The sequence below is a fragment of the Cheilinus undulatus genome, linkage group 1 (genome assembly GCF_018320785.1).
Source record: "Cheilinus undulatus linkage group 1, ASM1832078v1, whole genome shotgun sequence".
NCBI lineage: Eukaryota > Metazoa > Chordata > Actinopteri > Labriformes > Labridae > Cheilinus > Cheilinus undulatus.
In genome coordinates, this window is record NC_054865.1 from 32,948,616 (window position 1) to 32,970,769 (window position 22,154).

At 39.1% G+C, this 22,154-nt stretch overlaps 1 protein-coding gene across 3 annotated transcripts in view; it reads right to left on the reverse strand.

Annotated features, from left to right (window-relative positions):
* Positions 1 to 22,154, reverse strand: part of furina (furin (paired basic amino acid cleaving enzyme) a) — a 137,610-nt gene that overhangs the window by 15,321 nt on the left and 100,135 nt on the right. For all 3 annotated transcript variants that reach the window (XM_041789334.1, XM_041789352.1, XM_041789343.1), the window contains 5 exons: positions 11,151 to 11,323; positions 9,744 to 9,956; positions 3,390 to 3,490; positions 2,153 to 2,256; positions 1,829 to 1,946 (listed from right to left, as the gene is read on the reverse strand). In XM_041789334.1, coding sequence (XP_041645268.1) covers positions 1,829 to 1,946; positions 2,153 to 2,256; positions 3,390 to 3,490; positions 9,744 to 9,956; positions 11,151 to 11,323 — 709 coding nt within the window. The remainder of the gene's footprint in view (positions 1 to 1,828; positions 1,947 to 2,152; positions 2,257 to 3,389; positions 3,491 to 9,743; positions 9,957 to 11,150; positions 11,324 to 22,154) is intronic.

The window sequence follows — 22,154 nt, forward strand, 5'->3', positions numbered from 1 at the left end:
AGGCCTCAAGCTCAGTACGCATCCTCAGTCTGAGGATTTTGCCTTTTAATCAGTGTTTTTTATTGCTTTGTATTCTCTGGATTGCTTCTGAAATTGACTTGACATCACTGAAAAGAAAGGTTGCTGCCTTAATGAAATCTTGAGTATAAATAAAGGCTGACTGATATTTACAGCCCATAAATTGTTTCATAGAAATTGTTGTACCTGATAATCACATTTAAAGCCAATATCTGCTAATACCAATATCATGACAATAATATTGTGCATCCCTTGAACACAGTTGATTTTTTTTTTCCTAAATAATGTATTTTGATTTATTAAGACAAAGACTTATTGGTCATTTTGCAGAACAAGTGGCTGATTTGCCTGACAGGTGGGCACACTGAAGTGGTTTGTCAGAAGACTAAAGGCCTCACCACCACCTCTGCTGTTACTACGCTTGCCACAAGTCAGTTAGCATCAGCATTTCCAATGTAATTGCTGTTTCTTAAAGCCAAAGAAGTATCCTAAAGCTGATGTTTTTTGTTGTTTTTGTAGGATTCTACATCACTGACTGCCGTCGGAGGACTGTTCCAATGTTGAGGATCCTCAAAATTTTTCCAAGGACTGAGTCTTTCAAACAGAGAATTTCCAAGGATGAACACAAGTATCCACCACTCACAGGAACAAGGGAAAAATGAATAAATAGCGCAATATCAAGAGGAAGTTGGGTCCTCCTGTGCACAAGACACTTTTAAATGCCCTGTTTCCACCATAAATATTTTATCAATATTTTGTGGCATCAAAGTAAAGCTTGACAATAATAGTAGGGCCATACAATCTGATTATGATTATATTATTTTATGATGACTATCATTATATAATCACATTATCATATTATGACTATATAATGATAGAATAACATATTAGACAGTGTTGGGTAAAAGTTGTCCAAGTCGTTGTCAGTGCCACTCTCATTTTGAATCCTGCCGCCGCTGTGTGTGTGGGTGCGACCACTTTTATGATGTAATCACACAGAGTCACTAGCCTGCTCCCAAACTGTGTTTAAGAGTTCCAGGGCAGACTCTGGCCTCGCCTCCAAGGGACCTGTCCTGGGAGGATCCCTCCCACGGAGGAAAGATTCTGGACTTTGAGAAACAGCTAATTACTCCTATTGTTGTTGCTTTATAGCAATAGAAACCAATGGATGGTGTCATTGTGAGTGCATTTATGTTTTCTACAGTCTATGGGCAAAATCTAACTTGTGATTCTGAGTTATACTAATCAAACAGAGTGGACATGACACACATTCAAAGGCAGTTGGCCGTTGCTATATGTCGTTTATAACTGGCAAGTGGAATGAGTGGTAAAGAGTTTTAATAGTTGGTAAAGCAAAAGGTTTCTAACCTGTTGGTTTTCTCAGTATGTAACGCAGTAATCTAACACGTTACATACAAAAAATAACACTACCCAACATTGGACACAAAGAACAGATAACTGCAATATCAACCCCTGAGGGAGTAAAAAGAGAAAAGGCAGCTAGAGGAAAGATTTGGTGGGTTTGTAAAGAAAAAGCTAACTCTCACTCAAACTCTCTCAAACATTTGCCTCTAGAATAAACTAAACAGCATCAATTCTACAGCACTGTTTAGGATTCAGCCTCATGTGTTACATACAAATAAACTAAACCAAACCCCCTGTTTGACCCAATTAGTTTGCTCTTATTTTTTAAATATACAACAAAGCTTTAACACTGTATATGTGGATATTTGTCATCACAGTCTTAAGTATAATTCAGAGAGCTTGTGCATGTTTAAAACGTGTGTGTGTTTAACTTAGGCATACTAACCTTGGGTCACAGACCATGGAGATCACACACTTCCTCTGTGGCCCCACACTTGTCCACACCTTTGCCAGAGATACAATTGCTCTGGCATCAAGCAGACCGTATCCATAAGAGTGACTAACTATAAAGAAAAGAAAGGAAGTACACATAAAAGCCTGTCTGCTGAGATACGAGCTTCATGGTGTACACGCCCCTTTCAAAACCACCATGACCTCTCTGGACAATTTAGCTTGTTATTATACTATATTACAAAAACAAAGTTATTATTATACGTTTAGACTTAAAGACCCCTGAAAACCAAAGAGAACTTAAAAGGAGTTGCAGTACCTTTGCGGCCGACCCCATTGGTCCTCCAGTCGTTGGTGAGCAGGTGGGTAGGGTGAGAAGTTTGTACAACCAGATGTTGCATGTCCCTCCAGGTGAGGTTTTTACTGGAACATGTGAATATGCAAGTACACACACACACAGACACACAACGCCACATAAAAGGAGGAGAGACACACACGCACATGGTGAGACTCTGACTTTGAAATCCAGTTAAAGCACTCAGCCAGATCAAACACATTCTCTGACAATGCTTCTTACAGTGTAAACCTGCAGGTGGACAGCTGATTAAACTCAGAAGACAATAAAGAAACAGTAACGGACTCTTCTGAATTACTCTAAATCTTTACTAAGCAGATGTTTGAACTCAATTCTGCCCTTCAGCAAAATGTTTCCAAAAAGAAAACCAAAGTGTTTATTCCAGCCTGCAGCTGTACAAAATTAACACAAAAGATACACAAACAGGGTTACACAAGGTCAAGATTGTATTTAACTTTAAATGTATAACTCTTATTTATTAAAATGAATCATATGATGTTGTTACTTTGCTTGATTATTTTCTCATCAAATCTGCTCCTAATTGCAATCCTTTTCCATCACCTCACTGTGTTTTTGCCTCAAGACTAATTACTCATTTTCAGTAGTTCTGCTGTTCGTGTTTGTCCCTCCATTAGTGCTGCGTGACTGGATAGGAATGATTAGTGCTTACATCATATGGTGTGGCTTTTATTTTGTACATGCTCTGCAGAAATCTGTCAGGCAGAGGGGCTAAAAAGTCACCCATGAATGTCATAATCAAGAGGAATTAATGCAACAACACAGACCACCACTAATTTGAGCCTGATTTTTAACTAGGGCATTAAGTCTAAAATCGTTTGTCTAAAAGTCTGCACAGAAAATACAAAGTAGAATAATGTTCCACTGACTGCCACTGAGTGACTTATTTGCATTTCAAAAATCCTACCCACATGCCTGAAAAGGGAACACAGGGACTCTGAATATTTTAGTCGAAATGCAAGTTGACCAATGACTTTCCCTGGAGTAATTACAGTCAGTCTAATCTTGAGTCCATTCAGCACAAATTGTATTTCTAACACTTTAAATTTCCATTGGATAAAGGATTTTAATCAGCGAAAAAGTCAGGAATATATGCAGATAAGGAGCCTGAGAAAGAGACTGCATAACTCAAAGAGAATTGCGAGGCTTGGTAAGACTCAGGAAAATGATGATAAGCACTTACTTGGCCTCGAGGGCGAGAGCGATGATCCCAGCAGCTAGCGGGGCAGAGGCAGAGGTGCCTGTGTGGGAGTCTGTGCATTTTGATTTGAGGTCTGTAGTCACCTAGGGAAGATGAACATAGTGGGCTTAAAGACAACTTCAACAAAAACCAGCAAAGTGAAAAAACTGCCTCAATGATGAGTTTGTTGCATTTTGTACCCATTAGACTGTCTCATGGATCATCTTTTATGCGTTGTTGTTGTTAAACAGAAAATATACAGACCTAATCCTCTGCTTATTCCATCAAAGAGATTTGCTGCTGATACTCACAAGTAGTTCACTTTTACAAGACATGAGTACAGTATAACCAGGGTGTCTTTTGAATGTCATTCCTCACAAACAGTGACAAAGGTTTTCAAGTTTAATGGGCACACCATGCTTGTTATTAACATTATAAGTAAAACCTGGAGTACGCTATGAGCAAGAGTAAAGGAACCCTTTTATTTAAAAGGGCAGTTAGATTCATGTGATTCATCCTTGAGGACACCTTTAAAACATCAGAGTAACAGGGAGTGAGCACAGTTCCTGTACCTACCCTTAAGTCAGTTATATTCAGCTGCAGCTCTAACAGAGTACAGCGTAGTTGGGATTTACATGAATATAATACATTACTGAAAGTTTTAAGTATGCTTAGTTTTCCGTCTTTAGCATCTTTAGTAGAGGGCCTCTTGTCTTTGTCCAATCAGCTTACAGAGCTCTGAGATTTGGTTGGTTAGTAGGCAGCATTTCATACAAGTTGATCTTTTATCCTGGACATTACATACTCCAGAGCAAGTAATGTTCTGCATAAGTTACCATGATGACCTATCACAGGAAGAAAAGAACCACCTTTGTAGTCCTAAAAACCCTGCTTAACCCTGAAGCTACCTTGATAACCAAATATCCTGCACTGTAGAATGCCCTCCTATTCCAATGCCCAGTTATTCAAAGATAAAGTCACAATAAATCAAATTTCTTGTCACCTATTTATTTACTCACATCTTCTCTCATTAATTATGTGTACTTGCTAGAGGCAAAAATCATCTAAAGGTTAAAGAATCAGGAACAAAACGCCCCTAGCATGACTCTGTTAGCAGCTGGAAATTGAAATCTTAAATATTCCACTCACCCTTTTTTAAAAACTACCAGTGAGCTGACTATGAGTGTCACTTCTTTCAGGGCGCAGTCACACTAGGTAATCTGTACTGTGCCTGGGCCCGTTTCAGCCTAAAGTCCGGTACGTTTGGCCAGTTTGAGTGCAATTGTTCTGTACTTTGGCACGGCATGCTTCGCGGCCCCAGCACGGAAGGACAAGGTGAGCACAGGCACAGCACAGATGCAAATGAAGGAGCACAAGTGCGAGAATGTGACGTAACAACAAAAGGACACGCTTCAGAGCGCAGACAGCACACCAGGCAGCAGCTGCATGCAAGAGACAGCAGGATGTTTTTCTAGAAAGATAGAGAGGGATCTATATATTTTGTCTCACTGTATTTCAACAAGTTACACAGATTTTATAAGAGCTGAAAAATTTAACTTTCCATAGCTCCACTTAGACCTTATTCTAATGGATTCCAGTCCAGTCCACATTTCTGACCAGTTTCTTGCAAAGTCAGGCTTTAACCACTGTGAGAGGTTTTTTTTGTTTGTGAAATAAAGCTTCTTCCCTTGATTGAGCCACAAACAGCAGCTCACAGGATAACACACACCTTTCATCCTCCGTGTGTAAAGTAGAGTCTGCCAAATACGTGGACATTTGTGTGCCGGGGTTAATCACACAGCTGATTTAACCTCTATAAAATTATAATGCCAACTATCATCCACTGAGTTAATATACCTTTAATTCTATTTTGAGTCATCAATAAGTGAAACTGTGGTCTTGATCGCTGATGTTTGAACGGAACATCGTTTATTAATCCCGTCGCATATTCACTTCCAGCTCTAGTCAGATGGATCATATTGCTCTTGTCACGGTTAAAAAAATCTTTAAACTGAACATTTAATCCTGCTCTGGACACAGGCTGTCCTGTGACAGGACAGCTTGTTTAGTGCAGCACTCACAGGCATCCAAATATATGCAGAAAGATGGCACAGTTCATGGCGCATCAAGGAATGCCAGGGGGATTCAGATAGTTTATGAACATGCAGAGGTATGACTGTAGGGGCTTATATAAGTTACAAAGTCCAGGTTTCATTCAGCAGAGGTGCTTGGAACTCTGATCAGGCTCAAGATTTTATGCTGTGAGTGATAACTCTTTGATATGATCTGCTTTCTCTCTCTCTCTCTCTCCTCACTTGGCTCTGTACAGATAACGTAGCTACAGATCCCAGGTCAGCTGAAATAAGTCGGGTGTCAGATCAGATATTGCATACATCTGTTGCTATTTTACAGCCTAAAAACAAACACTTATATAAACTGAGTCATCAACACGTATAAATTCATCAACGGTGGATGCTTTGTGTGATGACGTTGGGGCGTGACGTATCCATGCTCAGGCCTGGATGCGTTCAGCAGTGTGAGTGCGGGCCAAAGGAGGAACAGGGGAGGGGGTCAAATGGGCTTCAGCACAGTTACAATACGGCACGGTACAGATGGCCTAGTGTGAGTGCGCCCTCAGATGAGATCTCTTCAGTGACCCACAGCAGAGGGCTGTAGTTGTACTCCACTGAATATCTGCAGCTGCATGAATACATACTGAAGTGATGCGGGAGCAGCATGTTCTCACTCAGGAAAACTCATCTCAGGAGGGATAAAAGTTAGAAAATATTGTTGTGTGAAAAGCCCCTGGTCACCCATGTAGTAATCCTACAGGAGAAATCAGTGTGTATAAGCAAACAATGCAGATACAAAAGCATTCAGAAATCAGAGATCTTCTATTTGTGCTGACCAGCACACAGCCTCCAGAATCTGGTCTCTAAATGGACTAAGCAGAATAATAAATGCACTGAAGGAACTGACTTTAATGGTGCGATTATACATTCAGGAGATTCCTATATCCCCCTTACTTGAAATTGAAAGAGAAGGATAATATGAGCGTAATAAACAGAAGATATTCACTGCTGCCTAACCCCCGGAGGTCCCACCCTCTCTCTTCTCTTCTATTCCATCTCTTCATTCGGGGTTCATGAGTGACAGCACAATTAAATGAGTACAGCAGTGAAGCATTAAGGGACCAGCCACATGTCACGGAGATGTCATAAGCTGTCTGTCCGGTCGGCCTTGCTGCTAGAGAAAGAAAGACTGTGTTTATGACTGTGTGTGTGTGTGAGAGTAAGTGCATTCGCATGGTTTTATGTGAGGGGAATGTTAAGCAGCAACATATTGCCAGATGGAGTTTTAGCTGTTCACGATTCATAATAATTTTAATGGTCCAAGACGGGATGAATGGAGGAGAAGAAAAGGCAGTAGGATTGAAGAAGTGGAGCTGTGGTTCAAACAGCAGGCGTACGTTAAAGCTGGAGATCTCAGCTCTGTTTCTGAGCTAAAGCAGTTTTTAAATTCCTTCATTTATCTATTAAGATTCAAATGAATATGAACTGTTTTGATAACCAATCACTAAGTTGGCTACCAAAACTTTAAAATCTTCTGGTCGTCTTTATGTCATAGCAGCTTCTCATTTGAGTTTTAGTCAGGTGGTTGAAGAATTACTAAAATGATATTCAACCTTTGAAAATGTACAGCTAACAAGACTAGGTTAAAACGTAGGCCGCTTTCACATTAGGCCCAGTTGTTTCGGACTACACCGCGGCGTGATTCCTCCCCCTCCCCCCACTGGCTTGCTTTCACACTAGCAACATCGAACTGTGCCTGGGCCCACTTGTGTATTTACTCGGTCTGAAACAGCAGGTGGCTGTATGCACGTAGTTGGTTTACAACCCCGCAAAAGAGAAAAAGGAGGAAGAAGCTACCATGGCAACCACTGGGTCATGACCTGAGCGAAGAATGTTTTTGTTTTCACCCAGCAAAAATCCATCCTGCAGCCATGGATGACTTGAAATCTCCTTTTAAGAAGCCAGCGACATCACTCTTTGTATCTGCATATCTGCTACAGCTCAGAGGATTAAATGGGCTCATGCTGCACAGATACAGCGGTTTTTGATGATTTCTGCCCCTTATTGAGGAAAAATCTGAACAAACTGCCGCACTTTTGAAAGAAGTTTAGTTTTTACGATGACGTCATAAAGCTGATACAGCACTCTGTCCCATATCCGAGCGCGACTGCATTCACATCTCATCCGAACTGAGCCAGAGTCCACTTGAACTGTGCCCGAGACCACCTCCCCAAGTGGGCCCGGGCCCGGTGCCCAAGCGCGGTTCGTTTGCATTCACACTACCAAAACAAACTGGACTTTGGGCTCAAGTGCACTCGGGAGCAGGGGGGTAGGAGTAGCTCCACCTACTCCCCCGAACAAGGTACCCACAGTGCTATAGACAGAGCATTACTCTGACATGCCAGATAGACTGTTTAATATATCCATCGCATGGATATATTCCACATTCATCTGGGAAAGCTCCCATAGAAAGTGTTTGGGAAGGGCAGAACTTTTCAAAAAAATCTCAGATGTTAAAGCAACATGTACAGTTTATACAAATCATTAAAACAACTAATGTAACACTGATCTCTAGTGACAGCTTTCTTAATTTATGAAAAACTAATCAGACAAATCAAAGATAAAATATATTAGTCATCCTCTCCTCATCTGAATCAACAAACACAGCTCTTCCACTGGTGCAGTTTCTGGGTAAAATTTTATTCCAGTTGAAAACTAATTGGTCACAACATGCTTTGATAAAGTTATTAAAGACACAGAAAAACCAAAAAAATCATCTCATAAAGAATAATCAAATTTTCAGGCTGGATCCAGCTCATGTTTGTTTCCTTTGATAAATGACTCTAATCCCCCATTATGACCTCTTGTAGAACTATGAAGTTTTTCTTTAATTATGATGTGCCTGTGTTGTTTGACTTGTACACGTGCACCGGATGCACACGCACACAGACGTGAGTGATGGGATATAAAGGGCTGCCAATGGTTTCCCAGTACTCCGGTGATCTACTACAGGTGGCTGTAACACGCAAACAAACACAGCAACGTGCCAGCAGAGGCTGAGAGAAAGTAAACACTGATGTAAACAATCTGCTTTGCAAATGTTTCATTAGACAGGGAGTTAATTCAGCATGTTTGTGAGAGCTCAAGGATACATAGAGTATGGTTTGATGAATGTAAACATAACTTTAGTGTGTTTATTAAGAAACTCTATAGGTCAACCTTGAACAGCCTAAAACCATTGTTGGCAAGAATACTGATAAACTGAAATCATAACAGCTTCAGCACTGATTTAAATATTGGAAGGCCCAAGTAGTCTATGTTACTATAAAGAGGGAAACAGTGATAAGTATACTGCACAAGTAATTCTTAAAACAAAAACTCTGGCAGATTTTAAAATTTTTTGAATGACCTCTGGCAGAACAGTTTTTGGATTTTGTCCAAAATTAAAGAGTTAACATTAAAATCTGCACTTTAATCTTAATATATGCAGGCTATTGAGAATTTAACATTTTTACCTCTAAACAGTTTGACTTCCTCCTTCTCTTTCCCCCTTTAATTATTAAGTAAATTCTCTTTGAATAAAATACATGTTGTCAAGTTTAAACATTATTTTTTAAAATACATTATTCATTCATTTATTGTTTCCTTTCTTTAATTTTAGTAAATTACTCATATGCCAATGCACGATTATAGCCTGACCCGTTTTGGCATTTGGGATCTTTTGAATTTTAAAAGTGTCATGGTGAAGGACATGAAGAACACATCTGAGACACCTCACGGCTCCTGGATAGAAAGCCTACCAAGTCTGATTTTTGTCCTTCCTTCTATGATTTTTTCTGAGAAATCAGTGATGCTGACCAATAAGAGCAGAGAACAGTCTGAACGTGCAGCAGTCACAGATGTAAACAAAACAATTGGCAAAGCAAAAGAAGAATGACAACATTTATGCTGAGGGATGAAGCTATGAAGCTAAATATTTTGGATTTTCTTTTGTTTTCACTTGTTTCTTCCTGTTTTTAATGTTTGTTCATATTTGTTTTATTAAGTTTTATTCATCTTTTTTTTAATTTGTGTTTAGTTGCTACACTTTTAGTGTTCTGGGACAACTGGGGCTGAAAAACTAATGAGTGAATGTTGGCATTGTATTCTTCATGTAATCTGATGAAATATGTAACCAATGATCAGAGCCAGACAGTGAAAATCTTAAAATCTTTCATCTATCAAAAAGTGATTTACTTAAAAAAACACTGTCATTTATGATGCTGCACAAACAATGCGGACTCACTATCTGCTTCTCGTTGAGGTTCCCCGAGCTGTAGGTGGTGGCCAGGGTGGAGGAGCAGGCCTCGCTGTACCAGGGCACATTGCCATTCTGAGTGGAGCTGCTGATGGACAGGGTGTAGATACTGTTGGTGTAGCCATCACAGTTACAGCTGTCCTTCTCTCTACCCCCGTTCCCAGAGGCCCACACAAAGATGGAGCCCAAACCACCTCGACCCTGAGGAAAGATACACAGAAATCAAACCAATTGAAAAAGAAGTTTCATTCAATGATTTATTATTCACCACTTCGACCAGCCAGACACAGAAAAAATCATAATCTCATCCAATATTTGAAAAGGAATACCAATTACAGGAGGGCATATTCAGCTCAAAACAGACCCATTAAAAGGCAGCATCCATCACAGAGGGCTGGGTGGTCACTCAGTGAATTAAAAAGAGCTAAATATCATATGACAGCAGTGCACTAGACAAAAGGCATATATGACAACAGCTCATTGTGATAAATCATCCAACCTCTCAGCCTTTGAAGTGCTATAATTCTCATCTAAGAGTCTCTTATTGTATTGAGTGGAACCGTCTCTCTCGGCATTGATCAAACCCAGCTATGCACCACCCACACCACCGTCTGACAGCACTGTCACTGTGGTAATTATCTTTGTAGACAGTGTCAGCATCTTCAATCAGCTTTATGGCACACGTCTTCAAACGTTCTGCTCTGTAGCAGGAATCAGAGTCTGCTGGATGGAGGTGTTTATTCATAGAGTGCAGATGTTAGAGCTTTTATTCACTGACTTGTTAGTTTGACATCTATGAAACTGTCCCATACATCCCCACTACTGCTGCTTTTAACAACTGCATGAACTCATGACCTGGCCTTGTTGTTAATATTTACATTTGTGTGCTTCTAGCAGACAAGTTATTAAAATCAGCCTTCTAACAACCTATTTATGCATACTGGAGCATTTGAATCAGAGATACTAATCAAAGACAAATGCTAAGGCTCCAGAAGTTGTCTGATCAGACTCGGAAAAAACAACCTGATTTACACTTGAAGGGACAATGTGTAGTCTAACTGAGATAGATGAAACAAAAAGATGAGCTGGCAGATAACGAAGGGCCCTCAATTAAAAAAGAAAACCTTTTTTGAAACCTCTATCTATTTCTTTCTTTGGTCAGCACTGCTTCTAATAATTTTCCAAGATTTTACTCCCTTGTGGCTTTCACAGGACATTCCCTTCCATACATAATTGCTGGGGTGAAAAAAAAAAAAAAAAAAAGCTTTGTTCTTGCCGCTTTGTCCTCTCATGCTTGAACAGTTCAATTACCAAGTGCTGAAAGGAAGCAACACACATGCTGTAAATAATTTCTGTCTCTCACAAACACACACACACACTCACAGACTCACACACCTCTGTCACTCCACGCAGAAAGGCTTCTTTGGCAAGTTTGGCAGGTCCATCCACGGTTTTGCCGTCGTCCTCTGGGCCCCAGCTGGCGCTATAGATGTCGATGTGCTGGGGGTTCAGGCTGAGGGACTGAGCTTCCACCATGTCGGTCACCTCACCATCCAGCATGCGAACACCTGCAGCCACAGCGTGCACACAAATGCACAAGACGACAAACAGAGGGGGGTTTTTTTAGTGAGTACATGCTCATTGTTTTCTGTTCTTGGTCAACTTTATCTGACTTTCATAGCTGAAGCTTAAGCAAAATCAGAAACTGATCTTCCAAACATACAATCATTACTTTTTATATTTCGATTTAGGGCTAAATGGGGGGCTAAACTACAATCCAAAGCTCCTCAACACAATCCCACCCCCTGGTACTACCATAATGTATGAGCACTGTGCTTTTACAAGTTGATTTTCACATTACAGTCCAGTGTTTGTTTCATCAACAAAAACTATGACAAAAAATGTTTTTCTAAGAGGAAGATGAGACTAAGACCAGCTAAAAATAAATAAGTGTTGATTAAACTCTGACAAAAGTAAGTTCAGTTTTTGTCAAGGGGACTAGAATGAGACCAAAATGAAATTTAGTCTTTGTTGGACATTCAAAATCCATGATATTTCTCCACTACATGAAAAGACACCAAAACACAACAAATCTGTTGCTCTTCTGCCTCTCAGCTATAGAAAGCAGGGATCCCAGGTTTTGCAGGCCAAATAGAACACAAGTAGGATTTGGCACCAGATTTAAAGAAAGAGAATACCTCATGTCAAACATGTTTGATATTTACGATTCTAGGGCAAAGTGCCTCCGTCGGAATACCTACAACAACCAATGGGAGCAAGCAGACTAGGTAGTGTGGTACGCTCTATCATTCCTTACAAACATAAACACAACTTCATTCCAGCCAGGATTTCATCCTGATTCTTTTACTTGTTTTATGACTTTTGCTGCACCGGTAATGCATGCCAGGACAGCCTATGGTGGAGGGACAGCAAGCATGTGGTATCCATACATGTACATGTTTGTTTTTCTTCTAAAGTCATGTGACCACGCGAGGTCGCTGGCAGGCCAGCAGGTGTGCGGTCCGAGTAGACTCAAAGTCTAGCTGAGTCATCTAGTGTGTATGCTCAGAGGGTTATAAGATGAGAAACCCTTGGAAATTGTTCTTATGTCTGTCATTTACGATTTGAAAATCGTCTAGTGTTTGGCCAGTATAAGGCACTGATGTTTTTTTCTGTCCTCAAGAACACAAACTCGTGATTTTACCTAACCATTCCTCATTTTCAGACAAACACACCCCTGGGCCACAGGGGTGCATTTGTACACAGTTCACCTTAGTTTGCACTAAAGTGTACACCAGGGCCCTTTAGGCTGAAATCATAAAAATATTCTAGGATAAGATGAAGTTAAAAAGGATGGGATTAAACTAAAAACACTACTATTGCCATGACAGAACATCATATTCTCCAATGAAATTGTTAGTGGAGGACTTAGAGCATTTTAAAAAATTACAACCTTTCTAAGCTGCATCAGCATTGATCCTTTTTAAAACCCTGCTATTTTGTTGTCAATGAATGAATTACAGAGGAGTGCAATGATGTTAAATTAGTGCTGTTATACATTTCCTACAGATCAGGCCTACACCGAAACATGCTGCAAGCTGACATCTGCCACTAATCTTTCCGAATGTTCCTTCAGTCTGCAGCTCAGTGCTTTGGTTAATGTTGTTGCTATTCTGATTTACATGACTGTGTACTCATGCTCAGCAACGTCTGACATGTGCAGGGACAAAGCAATGCTGCTGCAGTGTTCTCCAATTTGCATATTTACGCACTTGTTTGCAGTGCTGTACTGCCTGTGTATATTTGTACTGCACGTGTAGATGTGTAGCACATGATGTTGGTGCATCATCTGTAATGCTATTATGGACACCCCCATGTATATCAACTCCAACTCTATTGATCGATTCTGGCAGGGAAGCAGGTTTGCAAAAAAAACACAAAGATGGAATGAGATGAACTGCATTGTGGGTGAGCTGCCTCTTCAAGTGTGAAGCTGATTTCTAAGGCTGCAAATTCAGATAAGAAGATGAAAGAAAGCATCAGACATGTTCCTCAACACACCTGCATAGAAACGATGAATATGAGTGACCATGAATCAAAACTTACTTTCTTTAGTTTATGAAAAGTGAAAAACCAAGCTGATGTTTTACAGAAGACTTCAAATAAGAATTATTTATGATAGACAGTGATCATTGATTTTCACGGGAAGACTCACAAACACAATACAGGAAATAAAATAACTATTTCTTTGTTGTTGTAAAAAAAATTATTTGAGTTCAGATTTCTGTCCACAGAACTTTCTTTAGTATAAAAACATACACTCAAAGAGGTGAGGCCAAAATTCAAGCACCTTAAAAAAATAAACTAATTCCCCCCTTTGAAGCATCTCAGGTCAGGTAACTGCACGCTTCTCAATATGGGTTAAAGCAACAAGATTCTGTCTCTTTGAAGTCCTCCAAAAGCATCAAACAAACGATGAGCTGCTAGTGTTTCCATGGCAGCCCACGATTCTGTGAGAAGGCTGTATGATTCGTCGATGAGACTCAAGTATCTTTTAAAGGAGGAATGAATTCATCAATCCCAAAAACCTCAAGACTAAGGCTGATGATAAAGAATAGCTCTTTCAATCTCTCATCTCTACCAGGCAGTGTTAAAAACAACATTAAGAGACTGAGTTGTCCATTAAATCTTGCTTTTACCTTAATGTTTTAGAACATTTATGACTAACAAAAAATTGTGTCAAAGTGTAACTGGTGGCCTCCACTCTGGCACATGATTCTTTTATGTGAGATATGAAAACATTTCCTTTTCTTATAAATTCATTCTTATTTTAAACAAAGAAAAAATCCAACTCACTAGGGATCAAGGTTATTGTAGTTAACTAAAACTAACTAAATAACTAAAACTAAAATTAAAAAATCAATTTAGTTAACTGAAACTAAATAAAAACTAAGCTTTACCAAAAAAAAAAAAGAAAACTAACTAACACTTTATCGTGCGCTTACAAAGCTAACTAAAATAAAATAAAAATGAAGACAAAATAACCTTAGTTTTAGTCTTTGACACAACCATACTGACTGGCACCGACACACAAGTCTGGGAAGTGTAAAATTGCCTGATATGATCGGTTAAGACTTCACATAGTGGTAGTTTTATGTCTGGATTTGTATTCAAACATCATCATTAGATAAACAAATGATAAATGAAGAGCAGCCTGTTTTAATATGTTTTTAAAAATGTATGAGGCTCACTCAGCCCCAACATCTATCCATAAAAAATTAAACGCTAACGCTAACACTAATAAAAACTAAACAAAAACGAAACATTTTTGCAAAATAAAAACTAAACTAAACTAACAAACCAGAAGTCAAAAATAATAAAAACTAAACTGAAATCAAACACTTAAAGTGAAAACAAAATTAAAAAAAACACTGAAAAATCCAAAACTATTATAATCTTGCTAGGGATGCACCTACCCCGACATACCAGATAGACCGTTTCACATATTCATTTCATGGGATATGTCTTGCATCCATCAGGGCAATCACCCATAGAAGGTGTTTGGGAAGGGCTGAACCTTAAAAAAATTCAGAGGGTGGCTGGACAAACATTCCTTCTGTCTCATTCATTATCCAATCAGAGCAATGATATTTATGACACATTAGTAGGGCCAGGTATCGTTTTTTTCTGATACCAGTGCTGAATTGATACTTTTTAAAGGTTCCTGGGGCCTAAACGGTGCTTGAATCAATACTTTAAAGAGAAAAGAAGTGCTTTGAAAGTTGGTAGCTGATGAAAGGTGCCTCTGTATCATGAATAATTCAGAGACAGTACATATAAGCATGGGAAACAGGTGTAACTTCTTCACATAATGTATTTTGGTCTTCTGGAGAGGCAGGTTGGCAAGGTACTGAAAACAAGCACCAAAATCTGTCTTGTGATTCGGTACGGTAGGTATTGGATGTGTTTGCACCAGATTTCAATACTCATCCTACATATTAGACATGTGTAGCTCTGGAGTTAACTCCACACAGTATTGTAGCTAACTATTAGTGGAGCCAGTTGATGAAACAAACTAATACTAAAGCCGGTCAAGAGAAAAGTAAAAACATCTGTCACGCAAAGCTTTCAGTTTGATTCTTGCTCTTCCTTAAATGAAGAAATGTTGTCCAGTTTTGATAAAAACTGCTGCTACACTACAGCTACAACCGAGCAAATCACTACAGTGATCACCATTGTTTACTAGCTTGCAGGACAACTAAACCACACCCATAGCTAGTGTCTCGATTCCCTCAAATGACGCTGATTGGTCCAACATCTCTCAGATCGGGTGCAATCATTTCAGATAGGAGCCTTGCAAGATGGATCTGTCTGATAATAGATGTGGAATCTGGCCAGCCTATTGGCTTTGCGAGGTTAGGATGCACTGATGCATTGGTTTAATTTTCTGCCAATCCTGGCTCTTTTGACAGACTTGGCCTTCAACAAATAATGTGGCATGAACAGATGTTATCAGGCAGTGTTTATCTCTGTTTAATGCTATTGGCTAAATCAAATAAGGGTTTTTTCAATAGGCAGAAGTTGCCACCTGTTGGACGCACTCTTATCTGTTTTCAAGGTCAAACCTTAGAGAAAACTGAGTGTTACACCACTGGTTCTTAACTGGTGGGTCAGGACCCAAAAGTGGGTCTAAGAGCAGTTTTCAATGAGTTGCCAATGTCTAGAAAAAAATTGTGGCAAAAGTGTATGAAGAACATGCAACCATACAGTTTATTTTACTCTTTTTTGTGATAATGGGTAAATTTGAGTTTTATCAATATTTCAACTCATTTATCTCCTTTTCTTGCAATAAAAGAGCTGCTTTTACCATGTTACTAAGGAAATTTCTAAAGATCGCTGGAAAATTGGCCAAAATTTACATGTTACCATGGGTAAAAGGGAGTTGTAAAACATGTCAGCTTTGTCCTATCTCTTGTTCCTGTCATAAATTCTGTTCCATCCAAGATCTTCAGTGCAATATTTTTGTTTACCAAACGTGCATGATGAAAATCTTTGGAAATTTGGGACACAATTTGTTACCAAAGATATTGGTGGGTCCTGAGGCTAGACCAGTTGAGAACCACTGTGCTACATCAAAGGAAAAAATAAAGTACAAATTTCTATGAAGAAGACGAGACCAAGACTAGCAAAAAATTGATCTTGGATGAGTAGAACTCAGGAAAAGTACGGAATTTTTGTCAATGGGACTAAAACACAACCAAAATGAAATGTAGTTTCATGGGACATTCAAAATCCATGATATTTCTCCACTATGGTAAAAATAACATCAACACATAACATAATGTAGCTCTTCTGTCTTTAAGCTGTAGAAAGCGGGAATCCCAGGTTGTGAACACGAGTAAGATTTGGCTTCAGATTCAGGGAAAGAGAATAAATGTTTTGACTAAAAGTTTCAACTAAAATGGAAGGACTTTTTATGGATTAAAAGTGGACAAAAATGTTTTGAGTTATGTCAACTAAATCTACAGTGGAGAGAAAAGACTTAAATGAGACTAAATGTAATGAACATTTTAATCTTAAATTAAAAATAGTTGCCAAAGTTAACACTGAACAGTATCAGTATTGGCCCTGATTTCCACAATCTGTGTGTCTCTTGACTTTTACTTAAGCTCATACGAGGAGTTTTTAACTTAGTTTCAAACAGGATTTAACGCTGCTGCCTCTTTATGGCTGAAATACAAACAAGACTATAAGCATTATGACTGATTGTTTCCATGAAGACAATTAAAATGTCAGAAACTGTTGCCAGGTAGTAAGTGTCTGATAAAGTGAGTTACTGCAAACAGCAGAAAATGCTATTATTTCCATTTTCACAGCAAAGATCCTCCATGAGTGATACTTAAATGTTTAAATAAAGCAGGAATTTAGTGAAATTGAAAATACAACTAACAAATGTTCATGACGAAGAGATAAAAAAAACTTCTTTGTCAGCCAAAATCAACCAAAACAGCTTAAAGTAATCCTTAAAACTTTTCTGTAATTTGGAAAAGGTTGATACCACTGATAACTTTATGCGGAACATGAAGCTACAATCAGCTATCAAATCAGCTCTTCCAAGCATAAACAAAAAATAAATGGATCTGAAGGTAACAACATCATCCAAAATTTCAAAAATATGTGTTTTCTTCAATAGCAAAGGTAAGTTGACCGAAGAAACCCAAAAGAATTTCCTGAAAACATTCTTGATGGAGACCCTGAGGCGTAGCAGCAGCCCTGAGCAGATATTTGCAGTAACTCAGTGTTATACTTATTGTACTTTTGCAGGCCTGAGGGTTTTTCTTTCAGTTCACCAAAAGGACTTCTTTTACCCCTGACGAAGTCGTGTGTAGAGGAAGATCTAAGCCAGCCAATATGTGTTTGAAACTAGCTAGAAATGTTTCACACAAGTCTCCTGGGTGAATAATGAGCTACAGTACAGCAGGTGGCATGGGGGGCAAGTGGGCAGGTGAAGAATCAGAGGAGCTTTTTCACTGCTCTGGCTGCACTCAACCTTCCCGATAAAATCTCTCTGGACACCAGAATGACTGAGAAGCTCCAGCTGCCTTGGATTTAATAAGAAAGTTTTTGTTGCTGCATTTTGTATCTAGTTTAATGCTGAGAGTTTTTGCCAGACTTGCACAATCAATCTGGGCTCTCCTTTGTTTTATGTGTTTGGTATAGGGCTGCAAATAATGTTTATTTTTTTATGTTGACTATCTATAAATTCCCTGATTAGTCGATTAATCGCAATTATTTGGCATGCTATTTTGGATCCCCACTTTACGTAAATATTAGCAATTAAAATAGTAGCAGTTCACCTGCCTTGCAGGTTACAAATAACTAAAGGATGGCTTTCTTTAAAGTGACTGGTATGTCCATAAAAGTAAATAAAGCAAATAGCCCATCCAAAGTCCAAAAGGACAAATAAAGCTTAATGTAAACAAATCAAACTTCCAGCCCAAGTGACTGAACAATAGATTATAATTTCTTTAAATTGTAGTGCAGGAACAACATGTCAACATGTTCTGGTGTGAGGCTGGCTCTCTTGTTTGAGTAGTGAACTGCAAGTACAGATGAGTTTTTACCGGCCTGTATTTGATTTACCAATATCAAAAACAATAATATGATTAGTCGACACTTGAATTTCCATGTCGACTAATTTTTATGGTCAACACAATCAATTATGTCGACTAATCGTTGCAGCCCTAGTTGGGTATAAGTCAGGTCATTGTTCAGTGAATGTTTGACACCAGCATTAATTTTGGCAGCTATTTTTAATTTTAGTTTTAGTTTTAGTCTTTAAATGAAATGCATTTTAGTTTTAGTACCATTTAGTCATTTATATCCTTTTCAGTTTAAGTCTAGTTTTAGTCCATAAAAAGTCCTCACATTTTAGTTTTTACTTTTAGTCCAAGCACTTATTTTCTTGCCTAAATCTGGTACCAAATCATGGTGGTGTGTTCTGTGCACTCTGCTAAACCTGGGGTCCCTGCTTTCTACAGCTGAGAGGTAGAATAGATACAGCTACATTGTTTTTTGACAGATTTACACACTGGAGAAATATCACGAATTTTGAATGCCCGACAAAAGCTAAGTTACATTTTAGTCTAGTTTAAGTCAACTTGACAAAAACTAAACTTTGTTTTTGTCAGTTTTAGTCATCACAGATCTATTTTGTTACTCTTAGTCTAGTTTTTGTCATGGGGAAAAAAGGCTGTCGACGAACATTTTTTAGTAATAGCTTTAGTCGACCAAAGTAACACGCACATCAGTGCGTCTCATGCTGGGAAAGATTTCATGCTCTAACCGGCCAGTTATGAGGTTACACTGCTGTAACATTTCAAAATCATAAAAAGAGGACTTGAGAGGAGGGAAATGAGTGAGAAAAACAACTTTCAAAGTGAAATTTTGAGCCAACTGTTTGTAGCGAATGTCTAAATAAGTGCTTTACTTGTTGTTGTTCAAGGTTATGTTTCCAGTGTAACAATGATGCCCTCTGGGATTCCACTGTTGGTTTATTTTTAGAGATTTTGATGTGTTACACCACTTTTGCAATACTGTGTTTACTTTTTCAGGATGTGAACATTGTTCATTTACCGCCTCTGGACTTCTGCTACAGGCCTGTCTATACCAGTAGCCAAGTTAACCTCAACATTTATTGAGCTAGCTGTTAGCAGAGTTGTGTGTCAAAGTCAGATGGCTGTACTATAAAATGATGGCTGAATTAAGAATTGTAAATTGATTGTAAATTATTTGGAAAGGTGTACACCTTTCTACAGAAGCCCTCACACAGATCTAGAGTCCTGCTGCACTGAAGGTTCCCAAGAACACAGTGGCCTCCATAATTCTAAAATGGAACTAGTTTGACATAACCAGGACTCTTTCAAGAGCTGGTCACCTGGCCAAACTGAGCAATCTGGGGAGAAGTGCCTTAGTAAAAGTGATGACCAAGAACCTGATGGTCACTCTGACTGTGCAGAGGTCCTGTGTGGAGATGAGACAAAGTTCCAGAAGGACAACCATCACTGCAGCCCTCCACCAATCTGGGCTTTATAGCAGAGTGGCCTCTCCTTATTGCAAAACAAATGAAAGCCTACTTGAAGTTTGCAAAAAAGCACCTGAAGGACTCTCACACCATGAGAAACAAGATTCTCTGTCCTGATGAAACCAAGGTTGAACTGTTTGGTCTCAATTCTAGACGCAATGTATGGAGGAAGCCAGTCTCCTTTCATTACCTGCCCAGTACCATCCAAACAGTAATGCATGGTGGTGGCAGCATTATGCAGTGGGGGTATTTTTCAGCAGCAGGACCTCAGACTGGACTGAAGGTTCATCTTTCAACACGATTATAACCCCAACACAGGAGTGGCTTAGGGGAAACTCTGTGAATGTCCTGAGGAGCCCAGCCAGAGCCCTGACTTAAAACCTATCAAACATCTCTGGAGAGACCGTCCACTGCAGTCCCCATCCAACCTGACTGAGCTTGAGAGGATCTGCAAAGATGAATGGCAGAAAATCCCCCAGTTCAGATGTGCAAAGCCTGTTGCATCATATTCAAGAAGACTTGAGGCTGTATTTGCTGCCAAAGGTGCTTTGCGTAAGTACTGAGTAAAGGGTCTGAATACTTATGTCAACCTGAATACATTTGTAAACATTTCTAAAATTCTGTTTTCACATTGTCATTATGGAGTACTAAGTGTAGATTAACAAGAGTAAACATGAATTAAAATGATTGCAGCATCAGGCTGCAACATAATATTAAAAAAACAGTGATGTGGGTCTGAATACTTTGTGAATCCACTTGATATATAAAGCTAATACATTTATGGGCCTTGAATCTACCAGTGAAACTGAGACTCAAGCGTTGTGATTCCAGCATGTGTGGATTTATCACACAATTCTACTTCTTGTGTTGTTGAAGCAGACTGGATGTGCTGTGTTCCTGCCTGCTGCCTGAAGTGCCATAAAGACCAGAGTTACAACACTCTGGGATCCACAGAGAGGTAATGCAGTGGGATAAAGGAGCTCTGACAGTTAAAACACCACGCATCACTCAGAGTATAAGTGAATATGTTACACGTAATCTCAGAACAGGAACATGACAAAAACAAGCAAAAAACAGAAGCATGTGCAGCAGCAATGTGACCATATCAAAAGACAACTTTGATCTCGATACCCCGTTTCATTCGGATAACTTCTGGGAGAAAGCAGCTTAAAAAACATCATGAAATAATAAAAGAAGTTGTTTAGGATGAAAAATGTATGCACATCGACTTTGTTGTTTTTTTTAAATATCACAAAGCAACTGACGCTTCTTTTGAAGAGCGAGAACAGAAAGTGGAAAAGTGCCCTCCCTGAAGGCAGAAGCAAAACAACACGAGATGCAAACCCTTTTTAGAACAAACAAATTAATATTTCACAATATTTTGCCACTTTCTCAACCTCTGTATTGCAAGATTCTGCTTCTTTTCATCTCTGACAGAAAAGTGATCCTAAAATAATAAAGACCTGTCATACTTTGAATATGTTTTCTGCTAACAGAGCTGTTAGAGTTAGATTTGTAGTGAACCTCTGCCTTTGGGCCAAAATGCTGCTTTAGAGTTTGTTTTTAAATCAAAGTGCATCTTGTTCTGACTGAACTCACACCTTGACTGTAAAATTTAAGATCGCTGACATTTGGTAAAGTACAAGGTGACAGTAAAGTAAACAGTCAGTGAGTTTAAGTACACATGGCTATGAAACAAACTCATGTTTGACCTCAAACATTATCCCTTTCTCTTTAATTTGGTCTCCACTTACAGTCTTACCCAGCAAAAACACTGCTCTAAGTATTACGTTTAGCAGGAGAGTTTATACCATTTTCCAGTTTTCAAGGGAATAGTTTTTCCAAAGCCCCAAAATGCAGAGAACTCAAAATGTTTTTCACTTAGCTCAAAAAACAATGCTTGATCACTTTATCATCACAATGATTGGTGGTTCATCTTTCTGTCAATGGATGTGAGTAATTTCACCACAAATTTGAGCATTTAGTCATGCTCTCCAGATGAAAATGGGGAAGGAAAACGTGTCAAAAAAAACAACAATGTGAGACAGAGGGCAAGCAAGGACCACAAAAATGTATTTGGACTTCATGGATTCGGTATTGGAAGGTGAAACATGACTGCATGTCGGTGACAGATGGAGGCTGATGAAATATCACCGACCAAAGTGACACATTCAAGTATCAAGGCTGTGTGGCTCAGGAACAGTGGGGGCTGACATCACAGTAGGGAGACAACAAGGTCCCGCCAAATGTTTATTATGATGATTTCACTCCAGCCCGTCTGTGACATCACTTCAAAAGGCTCCAACATCGTTTGA